Below are 26,413 nucleotides of genomic sequence, written 5' to 3'. Positions count from 1 at the left end.
CCGCCCCGCTCCCGGCCGGAAGTGCGCAGGGAGGCGGCCGCGCAGGGCCCGCGTGGGGCGGGGCGGGGGACACCGGAGGCGGAGGAAGGGGCCGCGTACCACGTGGTGTGTGGGGCCGAGGAAAGCACGGACTTCCAGCGCCCCGGAAGTGAGCACGGAAAATCAGTTCTCGGCTGCCGCGTTCCTTCCCGCGGACAGCCAATGACCGCGAGGAAAGGAGTCAGGGAAAGTGGCGTGGTGTGGCCGTGGCGGGCGCGGGCGACCTGGGGGTTGGGTTGGGCACCCCCCCTCCCCCCCCCGCGGGCTGTCTGGCCAGTAGGGGTTAATTAGGAGCTAAGCCGCAGGTTTGCTGCCCCCAGTATGGACGCTTGGGTTCGCGGACCAGCAGGAATTTAAGGCGGGAAATGGGGACGGCTAGGTTCACCAGGTTTGTCTGCGTTGACCCACCCGAAGGGCCTAGGAACTGGCAGCCACCACTGCTGGAGGCGGAGGCCGGTGTCCCCTCACTCTGTACTGTACTGTTTGATTTACCCACAGGGCAACAAGGCTCACACAGCAATTCTGTCATCTTGCTTGCTAACCCTGGGCCCCCAGGGGCAGAAATGAGTTCTAGGCTGCTGCTCAGCACCACTGGTAGGATTTACAGTCCTCATCCAGGTATGAAGACAGAGGAGCAGAGGAGGGACCACCAGACCGTCATCTGAAAGTGTTCCCCAGCACAGCAAAGACAGTCTGTGTTTGCATCCACCCCAGAGTACCGTAGCAGCTAAAGGCAATTTGACAGACACAACATGTACATGGAATAAAAGGTGTTTCACAGTGCCTTTCAACTTTAAAACTGCGGTGATATTTTCTGGGGAGCATTACGCCTACTTGGTAAATGGAGCCGAATAGGATTCAGTGGTTTCCCTTAAGGCCACCAGATGTGACAGTTCTTAGACACACTGGACCGTTCTCCAGGAACTAAACTAACAGCAGAGCAGTGAAATCTAATGTCTCTATGAAACTTAGTCCTTTTTAAGTGAACTCATGGTACCCTCACCAAACCAAGCTTTTTTAAACCCATTTAATATTTCTTTACATTTATCTCCTCCAGACCAAAATTGTAAAACTGAAATCATCTAACCACCTCAGTAGACACAAATTAACCTTAAGAAAAACCCCTTGGGGCACCTGAGTGGCTCAGTTAAGCCTGACTCTTGATCTCTACTCAAGTCATGATTCAAGGTTCATGAGATCAAGCCTCCCTCCCCCAGCCCCTCCCCCCTGACAGCCAGGAGCCTGCTTGGGATTCTCTCTGTCCCTCCCCCATTGGCACTCTCTCTCAAAATGACTGAATAAACATTAAAACAAAAATTGTTTTAAATAAACAAACCCCAGTAGATAAATGCAACATATAAACTTTATTTAACAAAAATAACAGGCAAAGTCAAACAGGCACTTATATTAAGAGAAAAACTGACTAGAAGAAATTTATCTTGAATACCTTACAGTAACCTACTTGCGGTTGCATTTAACTGAGCTCTGTTGCTGTGAAGAATACAGCTTATGCACAGGTATGGATGAACGATTTGTACATTTTTCAAGTATTCACTGAATACTACCTTATATACACATATACATTAAATTTGAAAAAGATTTAATTGACGATCCCCAGATATACTTCATTTTTGTTGTTCTTTTGGAAGAGGTCGTCTAAAGAGAAGAATATGTGGTTCTGTGGAAACAAAATATTTTATATAATCTTAATACAATACAGTTAATTTTCATTCACTAAATCCAAAATTCAAATTCTGAATTGAACCAAAATAAAATCAACCCACGATCAACTGTTACTTATTGAAGTATCCGAAATACATTTTGCTTCAAGTCACTGTCAACTGTAAACAGAAAACAAGCTGATAATGACAATATTTCCCTCCATGTTTTTTTTAATTTTACCTACCCTGGAGAAAGAGATGCTAACTAAGTAGAGACATCACTTTGGGGAAAATGGTTTCTACCTTTAGAATCTCCATTCCGGTGGAAAAGAGAAAGGTTACCTCTCTTCATGGGAAAAAGACTCCGAATACCATAATCAAAACCCACCGGCCTGTAGAAAGTACAGATCCCTGGGGCCCATTCCCAAAGGTTGTTTCTTTGTAAGTGGGGGGCCCGGGTTCCATAGTTCCCCAGTTGCTCTGGTATTAGCTGGAGAAAGAGCTTTTGAACTGGGATACGATTAAATGCCCCAATCCTAAGAAAGTTTTAATTCCGTTTCTGATGCTGCTACTGCTGATTTTCTTCAACAAGCAGAAAACAAGACTGCCCTAGTTTCACCTGATTCAGCTGCTATAGTATGCCTTCAAATTTTGTCGAAAGCATTAGAAGTTGTTTAAGTTAGATTTATTAGTAACACAAAGGTAAAATTTAGCCCCACAAGTTTTACTTTACCATCTTGTATCTGGAAAACCCCACACATCAACACAAACACTCATAATGCACCACACACATAGCACGGTTCACTACGTTATCTAATTTCATCTTAATGTGGTAGATAATAATTATCCCTGGGGCGCCTGGGTGGCGCAGTCGGTTAAGCGTCCGACTTCAGCCAGGTCACGATCTCGCGGTCCGTGAGTTCGAGCCCCGCGTCAGGCTCTGGGCTGATGGCTCCGAGCCTGGAGCCTGTTTCCGATTCTGTGTCTCCCTCTCTCTCTGCCCCTCCCCCGTTCATGCTCTGTCTCTCTCTGTCCCAAAAATAAAAAAATAAAAAACGTTGAAAAAAAAAAAAAAAGATAATAATTATCCCTTACTAGAAGGCTAAACAAAAAGACATCAAAATCACTTCCAATTGCGTTAACTTCTATGTATAGAACTTGAGGACACTTTATCTTAAGTATCTTAAAATAAGTTCCTCGTTTTCAAAGGCAGGGGTGGGAGGGAACACCAGAATTATAAATATACTCCTGACAAAATTAGATACTATTAATAACAACACATTAAAAAAAAGACATTTTAAAATAAAACAGAATTGCCTATGTTTCTACTCCTTATCTTTTTGCAGGTAGAATAACGTGTTACTTTCACTCATGTATTATGTACTTTATAAAATGGAAATTCTTTCTAGGAAGGAAAGCAATTGGCCATTCAAACTTACTGGTTACTTTGGGATTATCACTCAGTATCAAATATTACTAAACAATTTTCAACAAGTGCAACCCTACTATTTTATCTCAGTTAATGCCTTCCTAAATGGCAGAACTTACCCGGCTCATGAATCATGTAGTGGACCCAGCCTAGACTCTGCTGGACACCGAGTCTCCTCCACTCCTCTTCAGACATCAGATGGGTTTTTGGTACTTGTTTGGAAAGTTCTCTGGGTAGCATGACATGCCTGTTAAGATACAGCCAAGAATTAGTAAATACACCTTTCCTACAATTATGAGCACTTTAGAAATACATTTTCAGGATACTCAAAATCTGAGTTCAAAATAAAGATTTTTCAAGCAACTCTTGTTATGTTATTGTTGGCATCAATCTTCAGAACCATCTAATATCTCTAATTCTGATTTTTGATGGCCTATGTTCAAAATAGGGAGAGAAGAATATATGGTCGAAAAGCAGAAGACATTTTTTTAGGACTCCTCTTTTCTTCTCCAAGAGACTGCTTGCTACCTGTCCCCGTGTTCTTCAGGAACAGAAGCCCCATACCTGAAATCAGGCTCATGGTTCTCCAAAACATCCCAACCAGCCCTACAGCTACCTCTGATGACTTAAATCCTGGCCAATAGGGTGTAAGGAGAAAATATGCCACTGATGGCAACTGTCTTCAAAAGGGAAGAACGTGCCCAACTCTCTTCCTTGTTCTTTCCTGTTGGTTATGAAGCCGACTGATGTGATCAGGGAGCCAGAGAAGCCATCTAAGACCACAGAAGCCTTGTAAATTGGAGATGGTTTCTGACTGTAGAACGGTCGTCCCAGACCCATGCAGCCTTTTACAGAAGAGGGAAAAAAACTAATTTGTTAATTTGGGTTTCCCACTACTCAACGTTATAGATTTGCAGTACACACAAGTCCTTATGTACCCTAGAAGTTTTTTCCAAATCCAAATCAAAAACAAACCCAAGTCCCACATATACATGTACCTGACCACCTTACACAATGACCTTCAGTTTTCCATAAGTTACAGATTTCTATCCAGATGACCTATATCCAAAACTTATTAAGTTTTTTCAGGAAGGCTTGCAATACTCTCCAATGTCAAACCATCAAGAACATAATTGTAACTTCATACAACTTAAGAACAAATGTGCACCCTGCTTAATCACAGTAAAAAAATCTTTATAAATCACCATTCCCAGTAGCAGTAAAGTTGCACAGTCATCCATAACCACGGTTCTTGGCCTGTGTAAAATATCTACCACCTGAGTCCGGTGGCCAGGTGGGGTGAGAAAGGTGCAATCTGGTCAGTGACCCTTTTCCGCACGGGAGAAAACGGAACCCACAGCCCATTAGCACTCAGTCATCAACTTAAGTCTGTGACTGGTGAATTAAATACCCGCTTCGTATTATTTACAAAAAAGAAATGAGCCTCAAAACAACTATGTTGCCAGGCCTGCCATGAGGCTGCTGAATCCAGTGCCAGTGAACTACAGTTGACCCCTGAACAACACAGGGTCGGGGGCCCTGACCCCCTGCGCGGTTGAAAACCCACATGTAACATGAGGCCCTCATACTTATTGATAACCAACCTTCGACCCGAAGCCTTCCTGCTAGTACAGCCAGCCAATAAACGTGTATTTTGTGTTACCTCGAAATGCTGCCTTGACAGACACGTTCGAGGCTCTACAAATGTCGTCTCCGCCTTCTACAGCAACGGCTGTTACGTTTCTCCCAGAGAAGTGCAATGTAGCCACGCTACGCACAACCACGGAATTGTGTCCCCGCTGACCGGGCCCGAGTCACAACCGCGGGAACAGGCTGTTTCCGGCCGGGTAACATCGGGCGGTGGAAGCAGCTTCACCGAGAGAACCGCGGCTGACTGCACAGGGACGCTTCCCAACTCCGTGCGAGAAAACACTGCCGAAAGCCAACGTTCCCTTCCCGGCCGCGGGCGCGTGGGCAGAGGCCCAGGCCAGGTACGCGGGAGGCTCTGAGGAGCAAGACACGGCCGAGGAGGGCGGACGGCCGACTGCCGACAGGACCTGGTCTGCAAGTCCGGGCGCAGGGGAGCCTCAGCATAAGGAAACTAGCAAAAACCACGTCTGAACCTACAGCACAAACCAAACACCCAACAGACCCGATTTCCCGCTGCGCTCTCCCACCACGAACCGCTCGGCTAACTGGGCTACGAGCCTAGGGGGAGGGGGGTGGGGGGGGTCTACCTTGCGCGGTGCTCCTCCCTAACTGCGCCGGGGTCCGGAAACCAAGGGCGGAAGTACCGCCCCGAGTCCCGGAAAGTACCTTCCCCACTTGGGGCCCCCCTGGTGCAGGACGCCCCGTCCCAGCCTCGACTGCCCGCCGTCGGACGCCCGCAGCGCGTCACTGCACGTTAGGCCCACGCACCACGGGAGAACCGTGTCTGTGCTCTTCCTCTACAAAACTGGGCGGGCAGACTTCAAATCGAAGTGTGGCAAGAAAACCGCATTTTCTAGCCGGGGCAGGAACGACTAATCGGTAGAGCTGCCCAGAAACACGCCCCGTTTTTCCCCAGAAAACACATTTCTAAGACCCAGGAGAGCGGAGAAACACCGACTCGAGGCCAGCCGCCGCGGGGCCCCCTCGAGCCCCGCCCCCGAGCCCCGCCCGGAGGGTGCCGGCCCCCCGCACTGCCACGGCCGGAAGTGCCGAGCGCCTCCCAGCCGCCGCGTCCTCGCTGCTTGTCCCACCGCCGGGGGGGGGGGGGGGGGGGGGAGTCCGGGCGCGTCTCACGGCGACTAGGGAGCCGAAGGCCCCCTGGCCGGCACACCGAGGCCGCGGGACACGGCCTTGACTAGAGGGAGGGGTAGGCGCCCCGCCGCCTGCCCCAGTCCGCCGAACCCCGACATCCCAGCCAGGCGGCTCGCCCCCTGGCCCGCTTGGCCTCCTCGCCTCCGCGAACAAAGGGCGGAGGCCGGCGGGCCGCACGCGCCCGCCCGGGCGGGGGCGACCCGGCCTCGACCCCGGCCCCCCGTCCTTCAACCCCGGCCCGACCCGACCTCCGACCTCGGGCCCCGACCCGAACCCCGGCCGCCGCGCTGCGACCCCGACTTCGGTTCCGCCCAGAGCCCGGCCGGCTGGCCCCTCACCGGTACTCGTAATGCTCGTCGAAGTACTTGTCCGAGTAGTAGATCTGCTTGTGAGCCATCCTGCGGGCGGGCGGGAGCGACGGGGCTCGAAGAGCGGGCGCAGCAGGACCACACGTCCACGTCGGGCCAAGCCAACGACTCGACTGCGACCAACCGACCGCAGGCCGAACGCTCCCGGTTTGAATCCGACAGCCCACCGCTGATTGGACGGAGGCGTCAGCCAATCACGCTTCGCGCAAACTGCCGGGAGGCGAGACCGGCTCACAGCCTATCGGCACCCCCCCATCCTAGGCGTTGGCTCCCATGATGAGCCAATCAGAGACCTGTTGCGAGGTCGCTCCAGGGAAGAAGTGGATGATTGGCAAGACGTGGGGACGAAAAGCTCCCCGAAGGAAAGGGGCGTGGCCGAGGAGGGCGGAACCGGGATGTTAAAGGCCGCAGAGCGCGTGCGCAGAAGTTTAGAACGTTCCAGGTCCGCCGAGCCGTTGGGGTGGGCGGGTCGGCGCGAGGGGTGAGGTATCGCGGGGCTTGGCGAAACGCGGTGGGGTTGCGCGCCTAGAGTCCGCCTTCGCGCAGGCGCAGTCTGGGCGGCCCGAGAAGGGCTTTGGAAGCGTGGGAGGTGAGGCAGTCCGGGCGTGGGGAGGGAGGGGAGCCAGCCTCCCGGCCGCCGCGGGCCTGGCCTCGGGACAGGGAGGTAACGGCGCCCGTGGCGGGCGAGCCTGGCCAGGGCCTGGGCGGCGCGGTCCGGAGCCCACGTCGGGCAGACTGAGGTCGCCGGAGGAAGTACGCGGACCCGTGAACCCGCTGTCTGTAGGTGGCAGAGCGACCTCGTGGTGACTGACGCCTCGCGTTCCGCACCGGGCACACGCCCTGCGCTTCGGGACCGGTGTGGATCGCCGCTGGAGCAGGAGCATCGGCGGGCGGAGGGCGGGGATCCCACCCGGTCCCGCACCTGCTGGTGCCCCCGCCGCCCACCTGCACGCCGCACCTGCTGGGTCCCGCCCCTGCCCAGCGCCTCTGCGGGCCACCTGTGCCCTGCACCGGGTGAGCGTCTGGAGGCCTGAATAATTGGGGGTAATGAGGTGCGGTGATGGTGAAGATGTGATAAACCGTCACGGGAGGTGGACAGGGAGACCTCTGACTTTCTGGCAGAGCCTAGGAATGAGTAGCTTTCTAGATTTATTTTTGCAGAGACGTATTGAGGAAAATTTTAGGTGGAAAAGTGGAATAGTATAATCACGTCCGGGGTACCAGTCACTGAGCTTAGCGGTTAATGTTCTGGCCATCTTGTTTCATGTACTCCCCTCTTCCTTTTTTCCCTGCACATCTTTAAGGAGAGTCCCAGGTATAATGTCATTTCGCTTTGAAAGGGTGCTTTTGAGTATATCGCTGTATTTATGGGGTAGGTCTTAAGAAAAACTTTAAGAATATTTAGCACCATGCCACTATTACACTTATATAATTCTTATGATCCTCTGAGAGCTGGTTTAGAGTCACATTTCCCTGCCTGTCTCCCTTTTGACCTCCACATCCAGACCTGGGCCCCAACATGCAATTTGGTTGGATCCATCCCTCACACCCCCCCCCCCCACACACACACACACACGGTGACCCACCATCCTTTATAATAGAGATTTCAATGAGAAAGCAGGCCATTGGTGCCTGCCGAACAGCAAGCAGTCTGGATTTGGGTAACTGCTTCCTTGTGGTGTCCTTTACCTTTTCCCTTGTAATCGTATTTAGATCCAGGTGAAAACAACACCAATAACTACTTGTCCAAATCCATTTAGCAAGTAAGTGGCAGACCCTGATTTGAACCCCAACAGTCAGACTCCAGAGTTTGGCCTCTTAACCACTACTGTGCACTGTCAGGGACCTGCAGGTGGAAACCCGGTATGTGCTGGGAATGTAGAATGCAGAGGTCAAGGGAAGGAAAGCCATGGGACGTGAATCTGGGAGGATCGATGTCATAGACAAAAACAGTCCCAGAGATGTCCATGTCCCGATCCCCGGAACCTGTGGATATGTTACCTTGTCTGAGATGGTGCGATGACCCTGCGTTATAGTGGCTGGTCCAGGGGTATCACGAGGGTCCTAACAAGGGAGGCAAGAGGGCCACAGGAGGAGCTGTCCCAGAAGGAGAAGTCAGAGTGGCACGAACGCAGGTGGCCCCTTGAGCCTGGAAAAGGAATGGGTGGCTTCTCCCCGAAAGTCCCAGAAAGAACACAGCTCTACAGACTCCTTGATTTGAGCCCAGTAAAACCTATTTCAGACTTCTGATCTCTGTAACTGTCAGATAATACATTTGTGCTGTTTTAAGACACTAAGTTTGTTGTAATTTGTAAAAACAGCAGTAGAAAACTAACTGAATTGGGCCAGACTGGGAAGGGATTCTTGGACTCCTTGCTGATAAGTTTGGGCATTTTGATGACTGTGGGGTGGCTGATGTTCTCAGCAAGATCAGGTCAGATGAGATGTGATAAAGGTAACTGGGAGGAATGGGGGGACGGGGCGGAAGGAACCACCTCACCAGGGGCTCCCCGTTAGAAAGAGACTTCGCTTGATAGGAAGAGGGAAGCTACTGTACCCTGCTCACGGACTGAGCACAGTGACAAAGAGGTCAAGGGCAAAACTAGCCCGTCGGTCCATATTCAGTCATTCAGACCAGGCAGTGTGCTAAGAGAGCCTTCCTCCTGGGGAATGCATTCTTTCTTTCGACTGCTCCAGTTATTAACTGCCCGTCTAGAAGGCACCGTACAGTTGGCATAAACAGTTTTTTCTTTGTCCCTTCTGGGCCTCCACATCAATCATATGAAGGACAGCAGTGCAAGTACAAAGCCTGCCTTGACCCCAATTTCCCGTTGTAAACAAGCTGACATTTTAAATGTACATATTATATGAAAAGCAGTTATTCACCACATCAGTGGAAGACGCTTCCGATGATCAAGTCTGTGTGTAAGTAGGACTAAGTATATTATTTAAAATACGAGTTTCTCTCTGTTCCACTAATACGAGCACAAGGTCATGACCTCATTCAGGACCGACAGCACATAGAACAAAGCTCAAGTTTGAGCTCTGAATGCTTACTCTCCATCATCCTCTTGACTTTTCTGTGAATAATTATGCGTGAGAAAGCATCAGATGCATATGCCAGCTTCAGCGACCGCACCCACTGCTGTTCAGTGTTCGTGTACTTTTGAATGTAATTCTCAATTCCCACCAAACTCCAAGCGCTCTTCCTAGGAAGTTTTATCCCATTTATCTTTGACAATTAAAGAAGTAAAAAATATTTATTAAAATAAATAAGGTGTCCGTTCCTTTCTCAACAATCCTGTATCACAGATTTAACCACTGATTTAAACACCATGGTGGATTAGCCACATAGACTTTTTTGTACACTTAATACAGACGTATCAGTGTCAGAATTAGGGACTCATCTGTACATCCTTAGTTTATAATATTCTTTATAAATATAATAAATTCTTTATAAATACAATACTACTTTATAAAATATTCAACAGTTTGGTTTTTTTTCACCCTCCTGGGACTCCGGTAACATGAATGATCACTTCCGGGATCTTGTTGAGGCCTTCAGTGTTTCGTTGAAAGGGTGTTCAAGACTCTCCTTCCATCAATGCTGGCCCTTCCTGGTCTCTGTTGACTCTTCTGCCTGAGGGAGCTCCACAGGGCTCAGTCCTCGGCTCCCTGTGGTTCTGCCGAGTTTTGCCGCGTGGATTTTGCGACTCTGTTAATTGGGTGCACTTAAGACGGCTCTGTCTCCATGGCAAGTAGACCATCTTATTAGGTGACGACCCTCCTTGTCTTGGTAATTCTCTTTACTCTTAAGTCTGCCCGTCTGATACGAATATAACCTCTTCAGCCTTCCTTTCAACAGGGTTTGTATCCTACAGCTTTTTCCATTCTTCTACATTTAACCTACCTATATCTTTGTATTTGAAGTCAATTTCTTGTAGGCACCATATAGTTAGGTAAACTATTTTTATCTATTTTCCATCTCTTAATTGGTATTTAAGGCCTTTCACACTTCATGTAATGACTGACTTTCGGCTTTAAGTCTGCCATTTTATTATATTTTCTACTTGGTGTCTGTCTTTCCTTCTTTAGTGTTCTGCTTCCCCTTTACTTTCTTCTTGTACTGGCTCAAGAAACAAAGAAAGACCGAAGGTTCCTATATCCATTACACTGAAGCAGTAACTAAAAGTCTTCTAAAGAAAACACGACCCACACGACTTTGCAGAAGAGTCTGTTCTATCAGGCAAGAAAATGTTTATTGAAAAACCAAACGTGGACAATATGAGAAAGGAAAGTAATGCCCCCTCACACAAGCAGATACATGTTAATACCCTAAGTAAAATGCTGCTCAACTGCACCCAACTGCATTTTTAAAGACAGCCTGCCATCCTACAAATGTAAAGGTAGCGTAATATTAGAAATGTTAGAAAATTAGCAGCACAAAGGAGAAAAAAGATGCTCCTCTCCAACATGCAGAAAAAAAAAATTGACAAATTCATCATGCTTTTAGAATATAAACTTAGTAAACTCACCACTCACTGGTGATACCTCTCTTAGTGATAAAAGCAGGAGGAAGCTTTGTTAACCTCATAGAGACCGCTATAAAAAACATTTAACAGAATTCTTATGAAGAAATATCAGAAGTATTCTCTTTAAAATTTCCTATCATCTCCAATTATATTGAGCAATGTGCTGGAAGTCAGAGCCAGCACAATAAAGGAGAAATTGAAGTTACAGTAATTGGAAAGGAAGATCTAAAACTTTGCAACTGATACACTTATCTTTATATCTGGATGTAAGATCAATGCATAAGTCAATTGTATTCCTACATACCAGAGCAAATAACTAGAAGACATGCAAAAAGAAATATGATTACATTAGCATCAAATGTCACATACTGGGGATAAGCCTAAAGGGGAAAAAAAAAACCAACATAAAACACAAAGTCCTGATAAGCAAAATTGTGAACCTTTAAGAGAGAAAAAGACACGTGACTGGAGAGATACAGTGTGTTCATGCTTGGGAGGCCATAATGTGGTTAAAACACAAATTCTCTCCAAACTGATCATAATGTCAGTCTAATTGCAATAAAAACACCACATTCAGAGAGTAAGTTCCTTGGATGAGAAAAGGGCCAAGAATAGCAAAGACACTTCATTGGACTCTGTTGATGCAAACTGACCAGAAAGCACTCTAATAAAAGAAGAAAACACTTTTATTTGAGCCCAGATTAGGACATCTGTCTGGGGAATGTGATCTTCACAGGGAGGACACTGCCCTGGTGAAGGAACAGTTTTTACATGGCTATATGCTTTTTTGCATAAAGATCCATAAATCAATATGTCAGAAGTACATTCTTGCAAAGGTTCAAAAAAAGACTATAGATTAATGCGTAGGCAGGAATCATGAGTTTTATTTAACGTCATGGAAAGTAGGGAGTAAGAGCACTGTTTGTTTTGGGGGGGTTGTTTTTGTAGAGAGGGAGAGGGAGTGTGCAGGGGAGGGGCAGAAGCAGAGAAAGCCAAGTAGGCTCCCTAAAGAAGGCTCAATCCTACGACCTTGGGATCATGACCTGAGCTTAAATCAAGTCCAACTTCAGCTCAGGTCATGATCTCACCATTCATGAGTTCAAGACACATGTCGGGCTCTGTGCTGACAGCTCAAAGCCTGGAGCCTGCTTCGGATTCTGTGTCTCCCTCTCTCTCTGCCGCTCCCCAGCTTGCGCTCTGTCTCTCTCTCTTTCAAAAAAAAAAAAAAAAAAAGAGTTGGACACCTAACCGACTGAGCCACCCAGGTGCCCCGCATTGATCAATTTCTTTCATTTTTTATTTTAAAAAAATTTCTTTTTAAATGTTTATTTATTTCAGAGAGAGAGAAAGGGTACAAGCAGGGGAAGGGCAGAGAAGAGAGGGAGACACAGAATCCGAAGCAGGCTCCAGGCTCTGAGCTGTCAGCACAGAGCCCGATACTGGGCTTGAACTCACAAACCATGAGATCATGACCTAAACCCAAATAGGCCCCTTAACCGACTGAGCCACCCAGGCGCCCTGATCAATTTCTTAAGGACAAGATGTTCTTCAGGCTAGTCATTCACACAAAGCGGATGGACAATGCATGCCTGAGGACCCCTGGATCAGTCATTTGGTTTTAACAAAGTTTATGTACAGTCATGCTGACTTAGAAACCTAAAATGACTTCCCTTGTATTTCAGGCCTTTAGAGAGTTTTTCTGTCCTCAACTCTGACAGAGATCATGATCTATGAAGAAACTGTGATCGTGAAGACTTGGCAGTAGCTTATAGAAACTGCAACACCATGGTACAAAGTAGACCGGCTGCCTTGGGGATGAGCCAGGCAGCCCAGTGTGATGTTCCCCGCACCCGCACTGTCATGGATAGCCTTCGCCATTCTGGGGATGTGCTATTTCACTCCAGTTGGCTAAATTTTACTCATAAACACAGTATGTAATCAGACTTCAACCTTTCTTTTTTTGAACCTATGACTGACTTTTTTAGAATTATGAATATAAGTGGTAAATACCGTAAAAGAGATGAAAAGGTACTAGTAACTGCAGCCTTAAGGATGAGTCAAATAATAAAAAAAAAATGCAACAAACTGAAAGCACTGTGGATACTAAAGAACAAATCAGCGAGCTGAAAGATCGGGTTGGGTAGCAGTCCAGGGAAACATCAGGAAAAGACAAAGGGATGATAGATATGAGGTAATTGCCATGAGAAGAGGAGTCCCAAAGGGGGAGAAAAAATAAACAGAGAGCAGCAAATTCTAGTACAAATAATGTGAATCCCCCAGTTTTAAAGAAGATAAAAGACTTCAGGCTGGAAGGGCTTGTAGATTGCAGAACAGTGTCGATAAGAAAATATAACCACAAAGGGGCGCCTGGGTGGCTCAGTCGGTTGAGCGTCTGGCTTCGGCTCAGGTCATGATCTTGCTGTTTGGGAGTTCAAGCCCCACGTCGGGCTCTGTGCTGACAGCTCAGAGCCTGGAACCTGCTTCCAATTCTGTGTCCCTCCTCTCTCTCTGCCCCTTCCCCACTCATGCTCTGTCTCTCTCTGTCTCAGAAATAAATAAACATTAAAAAAAAATTTAAGAAAATATAACCACAGAGAAACTATAGTGCATTCAGGAACACCAAAGACAAAATAAAGTTCTAGGAGCTTCCAGAGAGAAACCAGATCGCTCCTACAAAGCAACGAAGGATGCACAATGCCAGTCTCAAAATCGGCACTGCATTCAGGAAGAAAATGGGTTGCTGTTTACAGAGTGTTGAATGAAGGACTAGAAACAAAGTCTGGACAAAGTTCACTATATGTTGGAACTGACTGAGGATTTGAAACAACGCTTATTAACAACTCAGCAACCAGTGTGCCCAGAAGAGGGAGGACGGGAGGGAGGGAAGTGAGTACACACTTCCTTGCAGCTGTTGAAAAATTTCAGAAGGTGGCAGAGATTGAGAACCCATCACCAGAATGGTCTGCTCCAATCGCTTTCTTCTTGCCACCAACTGCCATAGCAAAATTAGATGCTTCAGTACCACGTTGGAAAGCTTAACTTATGGACCCAAATACCTCCCATCTCAGGATGCATGCCCTTGGTTCACAGTATGACTTTCTCTTTAGACCCCCATCAACAGGTGGAGTCCTCTTCTCCACCCTTGGTCTGGTCTTGTGACTTGCTTTGCCGAGCAAAACATGGTGGAAGGGACATTATGGGACTTCTCAGGCTAGTTCTTATGAAGGATGGAAGATTGTGCCTTCTCCCTCTTGGAATGCTGCCCTGGGATGCGCTTCATCATGTGAACAGGTCAGGAGAGGAATAAGTGGCCCAGCCGTCCACTGGCACCAGCCACCAAACCTGTGCCTTAGGCGCTGACACGAAAAATGAGGACGGAACTGCCCAACCCCCACCCCGGGGAATCCTGGGAAAAAATCAATCATTGTTGTCAGTCACTAATTTGGGGGAGGAGGTAGTTTACTAGGCAGCAGTAGTCACCTGACAGTCTCCCCTTTGATCTTTGTTTTAGATTCAAGTCTCACGTGAGTCAATCTGATTAGAGAAAACGAAATTACATACAGCATCACAGGTGCAATGAAATCCATGAGGTGCTTTTAGTTGTCCAACCCCGGTTGCATTGGAAGGATGTGGTCGCAAACATCAACAAGACTCTGAACCACACACTAACTTGAAAACCTAAGTAAGATAGATCTTGAGGCACATCAGTCCAGATACCAGAAAAGGGGGGAAATAATCAAACTCATTTTACAAAGCAAACATAACCTTCACACCAGAATCGGAGAGGAGTAATAAGAGAACAAGGAAAGCACAATGAGAGTCGTTCCATTATGAATGTGGATGTGAATTTGGCTGAGCGCATCTCACATTTTACGAAAAACTGCATTAAGTAGAGTTTGGCTCAAAAACAAAACAGCTCTGAGTTTACTGGCAGTGAGCCAATCTATGAATGTAATTCACACACAGTGGACAAAAGGAAAGAAAGTACCCTGTTAATACACGCAGAAAAATCATCTGATGAAGTTGAGCCCTGATTTATAAAACAAATTATCAGCACAGAAGACTTCCCTACGTGATAGAAGCTACATACCAAAATCCTACAACAAACACATATTTAAAGGAGACACTTTGGACACGTCCCCTTTAAGATTGGAAATAGTACAAGGATGCCTGGATCACCACTTGTGGGTCATTTCCTAGGGGTGCCATGACGTGAAAATTTGAAAACGCTGCTACAAAATATCTAAGACAACCTAGCAACGAAAGCACAAGATCGTTATGAAGACAACAGAAGACCTATACCAATGGAAAGTACCACAATTACAGTTATTGCCAACGTAACACTGCGAGCCGTCAGCACTCCCCAAGTAAATTTGTACGCTCATTGCCATCCCCATAAAAATTCCAGAGGTTTTGGGGAAGCTGCAAAATGTTTTCTAAAATTTATATGGAGGAGGGGGCGCCTGGGTGGCTCAGCCAGTTGTGTATCCAACTCTTGATTTCGGCTCAAGTCGTAATCCTGGGGTCCTGGGATCAGTCCCCACAGGGGGCTCCATGCTGAGTGTGGAGCCTGCTTAAGATTCTCCTTCCCCCTGCCACTCCCCTGCTTGCTTGCACTCTCTCTCTCTCAAAATAAATAAACAAATAAAATTTATATGGAGGAATAAAGATCCACAAATAGCTAAATCAATTTTGGAAATGATGGGGAATCTGGGAAAAACAAAACAGTGGAGCAGATTAAGGAATGTGGAAATAGATCCACGTATAGTGGGAGTGGAAACATAGTGCCATACAGCAGCAGGGAAACCATACAGTTGACAAAACTGTTTCACTGTGTGGAGAAAATGTGAAAAAAAAAAAGTGAACTATGAGGCTAAAGATAAAAATGTTGGAGGTCTTTATGACCTTGGGGTCACAAGAGGCAGAATATTTATGCAACAGTAACCATAAGCAAGCAATTGATGGTTTTGACTACAAGAAGAGTGAATAATTCTGTTCAGTAGGGACACCTAGATTGGACAATATCAGACGGGAGACAAAATACATTGACATCAACTTCATCAGGTGTTTGCACAAGATATTTGCAATACAATTCCCACATGAAACTCATATCAAGATTCTACTAAGAACGTCAATAGAACAATAAAAAAAAACAGAAATTCAACAGAAAGTTGGCCAAAAATATATCACGATATGACCAAACTCCTCTATAATCAGAGAAATACAATTTAGAAAAACCACAGCTGCCTCCTTAAACCCATCGTATGGGCGAAAATCATAAAGCCCAAGTGTTAGTAAGGATGTTAGGGTGTGGGAACACTCCTGGTCCATTGGTGGAGTATAAGCTGATACATCCCTTCTGGAAGCAGGCTGGCAGTATTTAGTGAAATTCGGGCTGTGTATTCCCTATGACACAGCAAACCCACTGTAGGTTCGACATTCCAGAGCACAGCTCGCCCGGATTCATAAGGTTCACACCTGTGTAGATCTCTGTATCTACCTGTCTCTCTACATGCCAACATAATTAGATCCAGAAAGAGTTAAGCAAAAAAAAGTTTAAAAAAAATAGAATTCAATGTACAACTCAAAATCTCTTTTGTAAATGAAAACCATAATTTTTTTCCATACTGAAAATATATGGAAAGTAACATTATGTATTTTACAAATGTGATTTATATTCATATCCCCAGGTTCGATCTAGAACACATGCTCGTGGGTACCTACAGGGAAGAATGAAGTGGGAGCAGAGAGGGTGGGTGGTGGGGACCACAATAACGGGGATTCCCACGGGCCAGTGGTAACACAGTTCCACCACCTGAGAAGTGTGAGCAGTTCAGTTCTCCACCCATCGGGTCCACACACGTTTTCCCCCTCCCCCGCCCCTAAACTGAAGGTCTGGCTACCTGATCAAATTGTTACTGTTGTTGTAACATTTTCTGTTAATTTTTCATAGGCGAAAAAGATTTTTATTAATAACTTATCCGACTATGGAATCTTTCTTATAAAAGGTGTTCTAAGATGTGAACAGAAGATGCTAGGAAAGAGCGCCCATCGGTCGTTCTGCGGTTCCCCGGGCTCCCTGCCAGACCGCTTCCATTTGGGGTGGGTCCATGAACAAATTAATTCTGCGTCACCAGTAGGACTTCTCCACTGCAGCTTGTTTTTTGTCCCTATTAATTGTATGGCCGATGAGAACCAAACACAGACCATGACTAATGAAAACAACAGGTTGACCACGGGCAGGTCTGCAGTTGTCCGAGAAAGTAAGAAGAGATTTGTCTTTGTTCCTGGTCACCGGTCCCAGCGTGCAGGGAGGGGTGCCCACCCACCACCGAGTCGTTCTCAGACGCCAGCTGGGTGTCTGTCCTATAGCCCAACTCGGGTCCGACACCATCCACCCAGCGACGGCACAGAATCAGATCCCAAGAGACCACTGCCCCCACCCCTCCCACCCTCACTTCACCTGCGGGTCACAAACCCAGGTTGTCCCCCCTGTGCTTCTGACCAACCGGCTACGGGATAGAGGCTCCAGCAGCCTCCTCCAACTCAGGATGAAGATCACAAGCCACGCGGTCACCCGCGCTCCTGGCCGGTGGGCTACAGATCCCAGGTTCCCACAACCCCTCCTAGGGTTCCATCTGTTTGCTAGAGCGGCTCCCAGAGCTCAGGGAAACAGGTTACTTACTAGGTCACCAGTTTATCGTAGAAGGACAGAAGTCAGGAACAGCCAGAAGGAGAGCCAGCGACGGGGAAGGACGCCCAGCTTCCCCACCCTCTCTGGGCGCACGGCTCCCTCCAAACCTCCAAACGTTCACCACCCCTGAAGCCCTCCACACCCAGTTCTTGTGGGTTTACGGAGGATTCCTTACTCAGGCCCTAAGGATTAAATCATTGACCCAGAGGTCAGGGGGTGGGACTGAAGGTTCCGACTCTCCAATCACGTGGTTGGTCCTCCCGGCAACCAGCCCCCGCCCTCGGGTGACCCAGGGGCATTCCAAAAAGTGCCTCATTAACATAACAAGAGACACCTTCTCCAATCTCTGCACTTTGGAAATTCCCAGAATTTTTGGAGCTCTGTGCTGGGACTAGGTTAGACCAAGCCTGTATTTTTTTTTTATTGTAAATCACAATATCACAATTTGAAAAATCAATAAGCCCAAAGGTGATGGTAAGTCATGCCAGCCTCCAAAGAGCCCACCCTTAAGACTACCATATGTCTGTTGATGGTTATGACTGGTTTCAGCAAAGCAACATTGCCCATCACATTAAATTTAAGTCAATTTAGTTTGTATTTAAATTTTTTAATGTTTATTTATTTTTCAGAGAGAGAGAGAGAGAGAGAGAGAGAGAACATTAGCAGGGGAGGGGCAGAGAAAGAGGGAGACACAGAATCCGAAGCAGGCTCCAGGCTCTGAGCTGTCAGCACAGATCCCCACATGGGGCTCAAACCCGCGGACTGCGAAATCATGACCTAAGTCGAAGTCACCTAACTGACTGAGCTGCCCAGGCACCCCCAATTTAGTTTGTATTTAAACTGAAAGTTAGCTTGTGTCTAATTAATATTTTTTATTGTTTTTAATTGTTTAAAAGAGATAAACCTTATTCCGTTATTATAAGTGACATTATGATAAAAATGCGGGGATTGGATATAAAATCAGAACTGAACTGATCTGAGAGATGTACTTCCCTTTAAGTGATCTGTACACATCTGTTTGGAACTCTTTGGACTGGCGGGTGCAGCCCGGGCAGCCACGGGGCATCCTTAGGTCCAGGTGGGCAGCGCCCCCTGGAGGGGTGCAGAGGCCCGGCTGCCTCCACCACACGTCACACAATCCTTCCCCTGAAGGGGACAAATTTCACCCAGAGGCCTAACATTCAGAGGTTTATTTGGTGAAAAGTAAAGTTTTAGCAGAACGCAGATGCTGGAAGCTTGAGGAACTGACTCCATTTCATCATTTTGCTACGAGCTCACCGCTAAAATGCACCACACCATGGACAGAGGCTCAGATTTTTAGGGGGAAAGAGGGAGTACATCAATTTCACTGGAGGAGAGAGAGGCCTGCCTGAAGAAGATTCCATGGAAGAAGTGTCTGCATGTCTGGAGATTCTCAAGGAAAGGGAGGGAATCTGCCAAACAGGATGAAAATTCTGGATCGGCATACAGCCTCAAAAACACAAGACTTAATCCTGGGGCCCCGAGCGACGGACCTCTGTCACATTGTAAGGGTTAAATTGTAGTGTAGGGCTAATGCTTAGCTTGAAAAATAACAGCTTTGTGTTGACGCTGAAGGTTAAGAGATAACAGCCTTGCTTTGCTCTTGTAAACTACGCCTCATACTCTTGTAAATTAGGCTTCACCAGTTAAGGAAACAAAAGTTCAAAGAAAAGACCATCAGAGGCAGGGTCAAGGAGATCCACTGGTTGCAACTTAGAGGCAGAAAGTCTAAAGTAAACACCTCATTAGGCAACTGTTTCTAACTCACCTGGAAACTGTTTCTTTGTTCTGTTCCCAGGTGATGATAAAACGATGTGATCGGTTATAAAAACTCTGTACCCTGGCTGTTCCGGGCCGCACTCTTATCAAGGGTGTTGGTCCGGATTGGTCGGCCTTGCCTTTCATTGTAATAAACTTTGTTGTAACTGTCACTGGTGCCCGTAGCATTCTGTTTCAGGAGTCGTGTGGATGCAACAATATAACCTCATATGACCGTGGAGTGCCATGATGTCCCCAGTCCTGATCCTGTTAAATATTTTGGGAAGTAGTTTTTGTATGCCAAATCACTTGCAGAGAATGTCTTCACCTTCTTCTGATAGTTCAGTAGGATGTATGACAATTTCCCGGACAGATAAGTTAATGGATTACAAAAGGGAAAAATCGTAAAGAGGAAAACCGGACGACACCTTAACCAAGTGATGAAAATTCACGTGGCCCCTGTGGGGCAGACGACAGTCCTGTGCCTTCAGATGCGACCCTGAGAAGCCATACCACCACTTAAGCCGCGAATGTGTAACGTCAATCTCACCGCGAGGCAACATCGGAGAAGAGGAGTAGTCTATTAACAGGAAAGACAAAGGCTGAGGGACTACTCCCCATTGAAGGAGGCCACGGGGATGTAACTAAATGCAGTTACACAGAATCCGAAGCACCCAGAAGACGACATTTATAAAGGACACGGAAGACATTTTTTGAGACATCCAGGGGACGGCGGATTGGATGAAATGTCAGTGTGAAATTTCCTGAATTTGCTAAGCGCACCGCGGCTGGGTGAGAGTGTCCGCATTCTTACCAAGTACACGCTTGGGTGTGAAGGGTGAAGGAACAGCGTATACGTGTCCGTGGTCCTCACAGGCGCTGAGTCATCACATATTAAAAATCGCTACGTGTGCGCACACACACACACACAGTATGTCCTCGGACGAGGCCGTTCCAATACACGTGCCTGTGAGTGTACAGAGAAAGAGAGAGGCAGGGAGGAAACGATAAAGTGAATGGTGCAGGATGTAAAATATTGGTCAATCAGCGATGAAGGTTGTGAGAGGGTTCTCTGAATCATTACTGCGACTTTTCCCATAAATTTGAAATCATTTGGAAGTAAGACATTTAAAAAAACTCAGTATGATTTATAAACTTAAGTGTGGCTTTATAAAATAAAAGTTGCTGGGGTGCCTGGGTAGCTCAGTTGGTTGAGTGTCCCATTTCAGCATCAGGTCATGATCTCGTGGTCTGTGGGTTCGAGCCCCGTGTCGGGCTCTGGGCTGACAGCTCGGAGCCTGGAGCCCGCTTCGGAGTCTGTGTCTCCCTCTCTCTCTGCCCCTCCCCTGCTCATGCTCTGTCTCTCTCTGTGTCTCAATAATAATAAATACTGAAAACAAATTTTTTAATAGAAGTTTCTGTATGTGCCACCAGAAATTCCTCTGTTAACACTGGTGTAGATTCGGGGGATTTAACACGGAAGCACCAGGAGAGGTCCCGGTGGGCAGGCCCTAGCCCCAATGTCAGCGGAAACCGAAAAGTTCTGGTGCGTCTCCTCTGGTTTTGTGCTTGAAGGTAGGCTCCTCAGGATGCCTTAAATCTCATCAGAAATGAGGAAGCCCTCTTTGCTGTGTCCGGGTGGACCCCTCGGACCGCCAGAGCCCCAGGCTGGGTTGCCCGCACTTTGGTGGGCGCCCGGGGGGATCCAGGAAGCGCTGGGGCCCTGATCCAGGCTGGGAGAGCCAGCATGACCGCAAGCGTGTCCAATACCTGTCATGGGTCCACAACCTGTACCCACCCACGGGCACGTGCAGACGTGGGGAATGTGCCCCGCCGTCACTGGTTCTGAGCACGCTGTCCTCTCTCCCACACACCCCATGAGGGACTGAAAGCCTGAAGCCCAGTGGTCTGGTGACCCCACAGCAGCCTGGGTGTCCTTCCCAGAGACCCCTGGCTGACCCCTCCTGCTCTCTGACCTGTGAGCCACTCGGGGGCAATCTCCTTTCTGGGATCCAGCCTCCAAACACCCTCAATGACTTACTTCTTCTTTTTTTTTTTTTTTTTAAAAAAAAGAAGCTTTCCCTGGGCGTGACTGCAGGCCTGCGGGACCCCAGGAGCCTGGGGGTGCAGGAAGTGCCTGTCTTCGGGGGTGGAGGGTGGGGTGGGCCAAGATCCCAGAGTGCTGGGAAAGCCGCGGGTGCACAGGGTGGGGGGCCATGGCTGCAGGTCCCCCAGAGGAGCTGGAGCTCCCCACCTGGAGGTGGGACGTCCCCACCTCAGGGTTCCTCGGGAGGGGCTGATTGAACAGGGGAAAAGAGCGCTGTGCACCTGAGGGCCCCTGCCAGGCAGGACGTAAAGCGAAGGTTGCTCCTTGTGGCCGTGGCCCTGACACCTCTGGAAAGCCCACCTTCAGACATGGATTTTGCGGGACTTGACATGGGGGGGGGGGGGGCCACGAGGGCCCGGTCAGAGGGCTCGGGGACCCCAAGTCCCCAGGCGCTCTCCCGCGCCCTTCCCGCATGCTTCTCTGGCTCCTGGAAGCTGCCCCTGCTGTAGAGACAGCACGTTCCTCCTGCTCCACCTGTCCCCGCCCCCAGCTGAGTCACCGGGACTCACATTTAACCCGCCCGGGGTGTGCACGTGTGGTTTGTGTGTGTGGTGTGTATCATGCCTATGTGTAGCGTGGGGGTGTACATGTGGTGTGTGCATGTGGTAGGAGGACAGTGGCCGGCACGGAGCAGGGCCCGCCGGGCCCCAGGAGCACCAGGCAGCCCTGTGCTGGGCTGACAGGCACCCAGCGACCCTGACTGGAGAAGGCTGGGAGCTCTCACAGGACCGGGATGTGGGGTGCACGTCCTTGGAGCTCTGGCGAGTGCAGCTGTTTCTAGTTTAACCAGAACTGGAGGGGGGGGTGCTGTTGCTAGGTTCATGCGCTCTGGGGTCTTTGGGACAATCCTGATACCTGCTACTGGACAGGGAGGTGGGGCGCACGGCGACAGGAAGGGGGAAAGGTGGAAGCCGAGAGTGCAGTGGGGGCCCGCCCTGCCTACGCGCGTCCTTCACACGGGTCCTGTCCGTGGTCACTGTTCTGAAGGCAGCCAGCCTTGAGCAGGGACCTGGGACTACGTCGCTGGTGGGAAGAGACACAGGACAGAGAATGTAAGTGCCCGGTGGATGCTGACCCCAGCCCCTCACTGGGGGTGGACGGATGATCACCAGAATCTGTTTCTGCTCTCCGGGGCTCACACCACGCAGCCCATTTGCCCCAGCCGTGTGTCCTGTGTGCCACAACCAATCCCGCGTGTGGCCCGGGCTGGCCCAGGTCTGGCTCTGGACGCACCCGCCAGGCGTCGGCTGGTGAGCGCCCGGCCGGTGAGCGAGCTTGCGGTACTCACAAGGTGTTCGTCGAGGCCCCTTGGACACGCAGCGGAAAGACAGTTCTGTGCGCGAGCTGGAAGGCACACTTCCGCTCTGGCTCCGTGCGATTCCTGGGACTCTGTCCCCCAACCACAGGCCTCGATGGCACAAGTTAGAACCAACACATCTTTTCTTGCTGGAAGATGAATCTTGAACGGAGACACCAGACACAGGAGGTAGTTGGAATGACAGCAACCTTAGGTGACGGTGTAGGAATCTGGTCACGGAGACCTTTGGGTTGCTGTGGTTTCTGTGACTCGTGACGCCTGATCGCCTCGATTGACCAATAGTTTCGTGCATCACCCAATACCAATGCAGCAAGTGCCATTTTTGCTCACGTGGACTTCGACACCTGTACCAAACAACCACAACTGGCACGGTGTTTTCATTACCTTAAAGTTAGTCATTTGTATGTTAGTCTAAACATACAGACTGTGTACGATGTGGAGCGAGGGTCTGACTCATTTTTGTCTCCCCAGGGCCAGCACCTTGCCTGGTGTGTTGTGGGTGCTGAGTCGCTCCTGTTCCTGGCTTGCTTGATCACAGGCAGAGTCGTTTGTCATTTAAGTGGTCGCCTCTGTCCCCATCTATGCTTGTGATCAGTAAGAGTCGCAGAAAACCAAGCAAGAAGAGTCGGCGTGCTCTGAGGACGGTGGGAGAAACTCTCACGAGGTGAAGTGCAAGAATTCCGTGCGATTTATTGTCACTGTCCTGATACCTTTACTCTTTCTACCAGCATGCTGGTTGCTTGGGATTTGGGATTTGCACTTCCAGAACCTTCCAGAAAGGTGGCGTATTGCCAGGGCCTCCTTGCGGCGTTGTAGCGAGCAGCCTGGGGGACGGGGTGCACGTGTGGAGGACGGCCAGTCTCCCCGGAGCAACACCCATTTTGCAGGCAGCGCCGGCGGGAGATCAGTCGTCCGAGGGGGCGTGTGGGCAGGTGGGCGGCCTTGGATTTCGGCCCAGGACCGATTTCCGCCCCAGGTAATGTTCATCGTTGTACGGTTAACGCCGTCTGTGCTTTTCAGGCAGCTGTAGCATTCAGAGATCGTCCGAGATGACTGGTGACCAGGAAAAAGACCAAGCGCAAACTATCCATAATGACAATACCTTAACTCCTGTTTGCAATCATTATCAAGTATTTTCAATTACATGTGTTGTAAAATGTATTTGCAGTTGGCTGGCGCTTTTGTCTACATGAACGTTTGAGTTTTCACACCCACTGCTCGAGAGAACATTCCAACGTATGTGGCCGGCCTCATTCGGTGCCGTCATTACGTGTATAAGTTAGTTACTGCTAACTCACTTAGGCTTTCACGGCTCGCTCTTTCCGAGTGTCCGGTGAAGCTTTGCTTCTACAACCACGTACCAGGACACTGTCGAAGCGGAAAGTGTTGGCGAGGGTCTCCGAGTGCCATGCTTCAAGTCCCTGGCAGGCTGGGGGGGACCTCGTTCGTGCAAGAGAGACCTCGCACCGGCCAAGCGGCCCGTCATCCGTCTGCCAGGGAAACCAGGCTCAAGGACAGACTCACGTGAGGTCTGCCTCCGCCCGTGCACCGGAAAGGCAGTCCCGCGGAGAGGACTGGCGTGTGGGTTTCGTGTGCGATGTCTCCGGGCAGACGGGCTGCTCTCTGCTTCCAGGAGACGGGGCCAGGGAGGCACCCGGTGTGTGTGTGTGTGCTTAACTCTTTGTCCTCGGGACCCCGGGGGCATTTTTCCATGGAGAAGAAGGTCGTTTTTCCATGGAGAAGAAGGTCGGAGGGCCTCCCCCTGGGCACGGTGAGGATGGCAGTTTGCCCAGAAAGATGTCTTTGGGGGGAATTAGTCACGCTCTGAGGCTCGCCCCCGGGGCACGGCGGTTCCTGGGGCCCGCCCATGCCGCCCCCCACGGGAGGATTCAAGCAACTGTCAGGAAGCTTTGCTGGCCTCTCACAGGCTTGGAGCAACACAAGAGAAGTCACAAGCCTCATGGCACCCCGTGGGGAGTCTCAGAGTGCTTGCATTGTATTCACTAAATAGAGATGTGAGATTGATCTTCTGAAATGTTTGGTGCCATCAGTGAGTCATTTGGTGCCACACAGTGAGTGTGCATTTATACACCCATAAATGTAAGCAGCGGCCATCGAATCCCTTCCCCTGCGGCGGCTGGGCTGCTGACGCTGGTGGAGACCTTCCCTGACAGTAACTACTCTCCCCTCCGACGTCAAGGAGAAACAGAAATGCTGGAGAATATTTCTTTTCAAAATAAAACACGAAAAACTCAATATTTTGAGTTCTTATCCCAGGAAGATGTAATGTAAAAAGAAGCCCATGAATAAAGTTATTTTAGGAATCAAAATGACTTCCAGTGGGAAGTTGCAAGCCCTGCCAGCAATGAGTCACGCATGCGGTGTTTGTAACACTTTATTTCTGCGATGACATTTAAAATTAAAAAGCACTACCTGTGAAATGCAATGTGATCTTGTTTTTTAACACTGTGTTGCGTGTGTATTTTAAGGGGCAAGTCGGATACGAACGGACAGGCTAAGATAGCTTAATTCTGCTAATTCAACTACGTTTCCTTTTGAGTGTTAGGGGTCATCTGCAAGTTTACTTCTGTTATCCAGAGGAAGCTAATACATATATATTTGAGCATCATTTATTTTCACAATCATTCCAGACAACTATGTAACCAAGCTGATGGGTCTCCCAGGATGGCGACATTAGGTGCTAGAATAGGGCCAGCCCCGGGCGAGCTGGGCGAGTAGGTCACCCTACACCGGGTTGGGGGGCTGGTGGGTGCTGGGCTCACGATTCTCTCGTCTGTGGACGCGTGTAGCCTTCCGATGACTCGCACCAGGGGCCTGCCATGGGGGCAATGTTGTGAGCAAGACAAACACGGGCCTTATTTCCATGGAGTTTCCAGCTTCTGTTCTACTGGGCGGTCGGACGGCAAAGACAGAGACAGGGTGATTCCAGGTAGAGGTAGGTGTCAGCAGAAAACCAGGCCAGTGGTGGGACCGATGGATGGGTGGGTGGGTGTTGGTTCAGAGCAGGTCCCCAGAAAAGGCCCACTGAGGAGCAGCTGTGGACTTTACCGCTGCCCAGAAAGGGGACAGCCCGGAGGCTGAAAGGGGGAGAAGAGGGCGGAGCATGGGAGCCACAGGACCTAGGTCTCCAGGGACACCGGGCTGGGTGACGAGTCTGGGTTTTATTGTAGATACGGTGGAGAACCATGGGGGGGGGGGGGGATGAGAGGGAGGGGTGGCCTGATGGGGCAGCAATGACTGGTCTGCACTCCTCACACGGGTTCATGGGATGGCTAGGGGACACAGAATTTCGGAGCACATCGCCTTGCCTGTGGCACACCCACAATAACCCACGGAAAATGCAAGCACGAAAAAAAAATAAAGAAATCGGGTATTCCTTCTATATGAGAACAAAGCATGCCTAGTCTTCTGAAGAAGGCACTTCTGGGGCGCCTGGGGGGCTCAGTCGGTTAAGTGACTCGATTCCAGCTCAGGTCATGATCTCGCGGTTCGTGGGTTCAAGCCCCGAGTCGGACTCTGTGCCGACAGAGCAGAGGCTGCTTGAGCTTCTCTCTCTCCCTCTCTCTGCCCCTCCCTTGCTCTCTTTCTCTCTCAAAAAACAAATACACTAAAAAAAACAAAAACAAAAACAAAAACAAAAACACGGCCATCCAACTGTTGAAA

The 26,413-nt window shown here is 49.1% G+C and overlaps 1 protein-coding gene and 1 long non-coding RNA gene across 2 annotated transcripts; one reads left to right on the top strand and one right to left on the bottom strand.

Moving 5' to 3' along the window:
• Positions 1–60: 60 nt before the first annotated feature.
• Positions 61–838, top strand: LOC125929710 (uncharacterized). Its single transcript, XR_007459948.1, has 2 exons — positions 61–148; positions 538–838. It is a non-coding gene; the product is annotated as an uncharacterized LOC125929710 (long non-coding RNA).
• Positions 839–1,384: 546 nt separating this feature from the next.
• On the bottom strand, positions 1,385–6,457 carry CKS2 (CDC28 protein kinase regulatory subunit 2). The gene is made up of 3 exons (XM_049641055.1): positions 6,270–6,457; positions 3,249–3,376; positions 1,385–1,717 (listed from the first exon to the last, which is right to left on the bottom strand). Exons 1-3 carry the CDS (start codon positions 6,326–6,328, stop codon positions 1,665–1,667), a joined length of 240 nt encoding a protein of 79 aa, XP_049497012.1. The 5' UTR covers positions 6,329–6,457; the 3' UTR covers positions 1,385–1,664.
• Between the last annotated feature and the right edge of the window lie 19,956 nt (positions 6,458–26,413).

This window comes from Panthera uncia, chromosome D4, assembly GCF_023721935.1.
Source record: "Panthera uncia isolate 11264 chromosome D4, Puncia_PCG_1.0, whole genome shotgun sequence".
Classification (NCBI taxonomy): Eukaryota; Metazoa; Chordata; class Mammalia; order Carnivora; family Felidae; genus Panthera; species Panthera uncia.
The sequence above is the reverse complement of the archived record's forward strand: the minus strand, read 5'-3'. Positions and strand labels throughout refer to the sequence as shown.

Coding starts and splice junctions, on each gene's coding strand:
- CKS2 (XM_049641055.1), bottom strand. CDS start 6,328: ATGGCTCACAAGCAGATCTACTACTCGGACAAGTACTTCGACGAGCAT. Junction 3,377..6,269: donor GACGAGCATTACGAGTACCG/GTGAGGGGCCAG, acceptor GTATCTTAACAG/GCATGTCATGCTACCCAGAG. Junction 1,718..3,248: donor CTACATGATTCATGAGCCGG/GTAAGTTCTGCC, acceptor TTGTTTCCACAG/AACCACATATTCTTCTCTTT.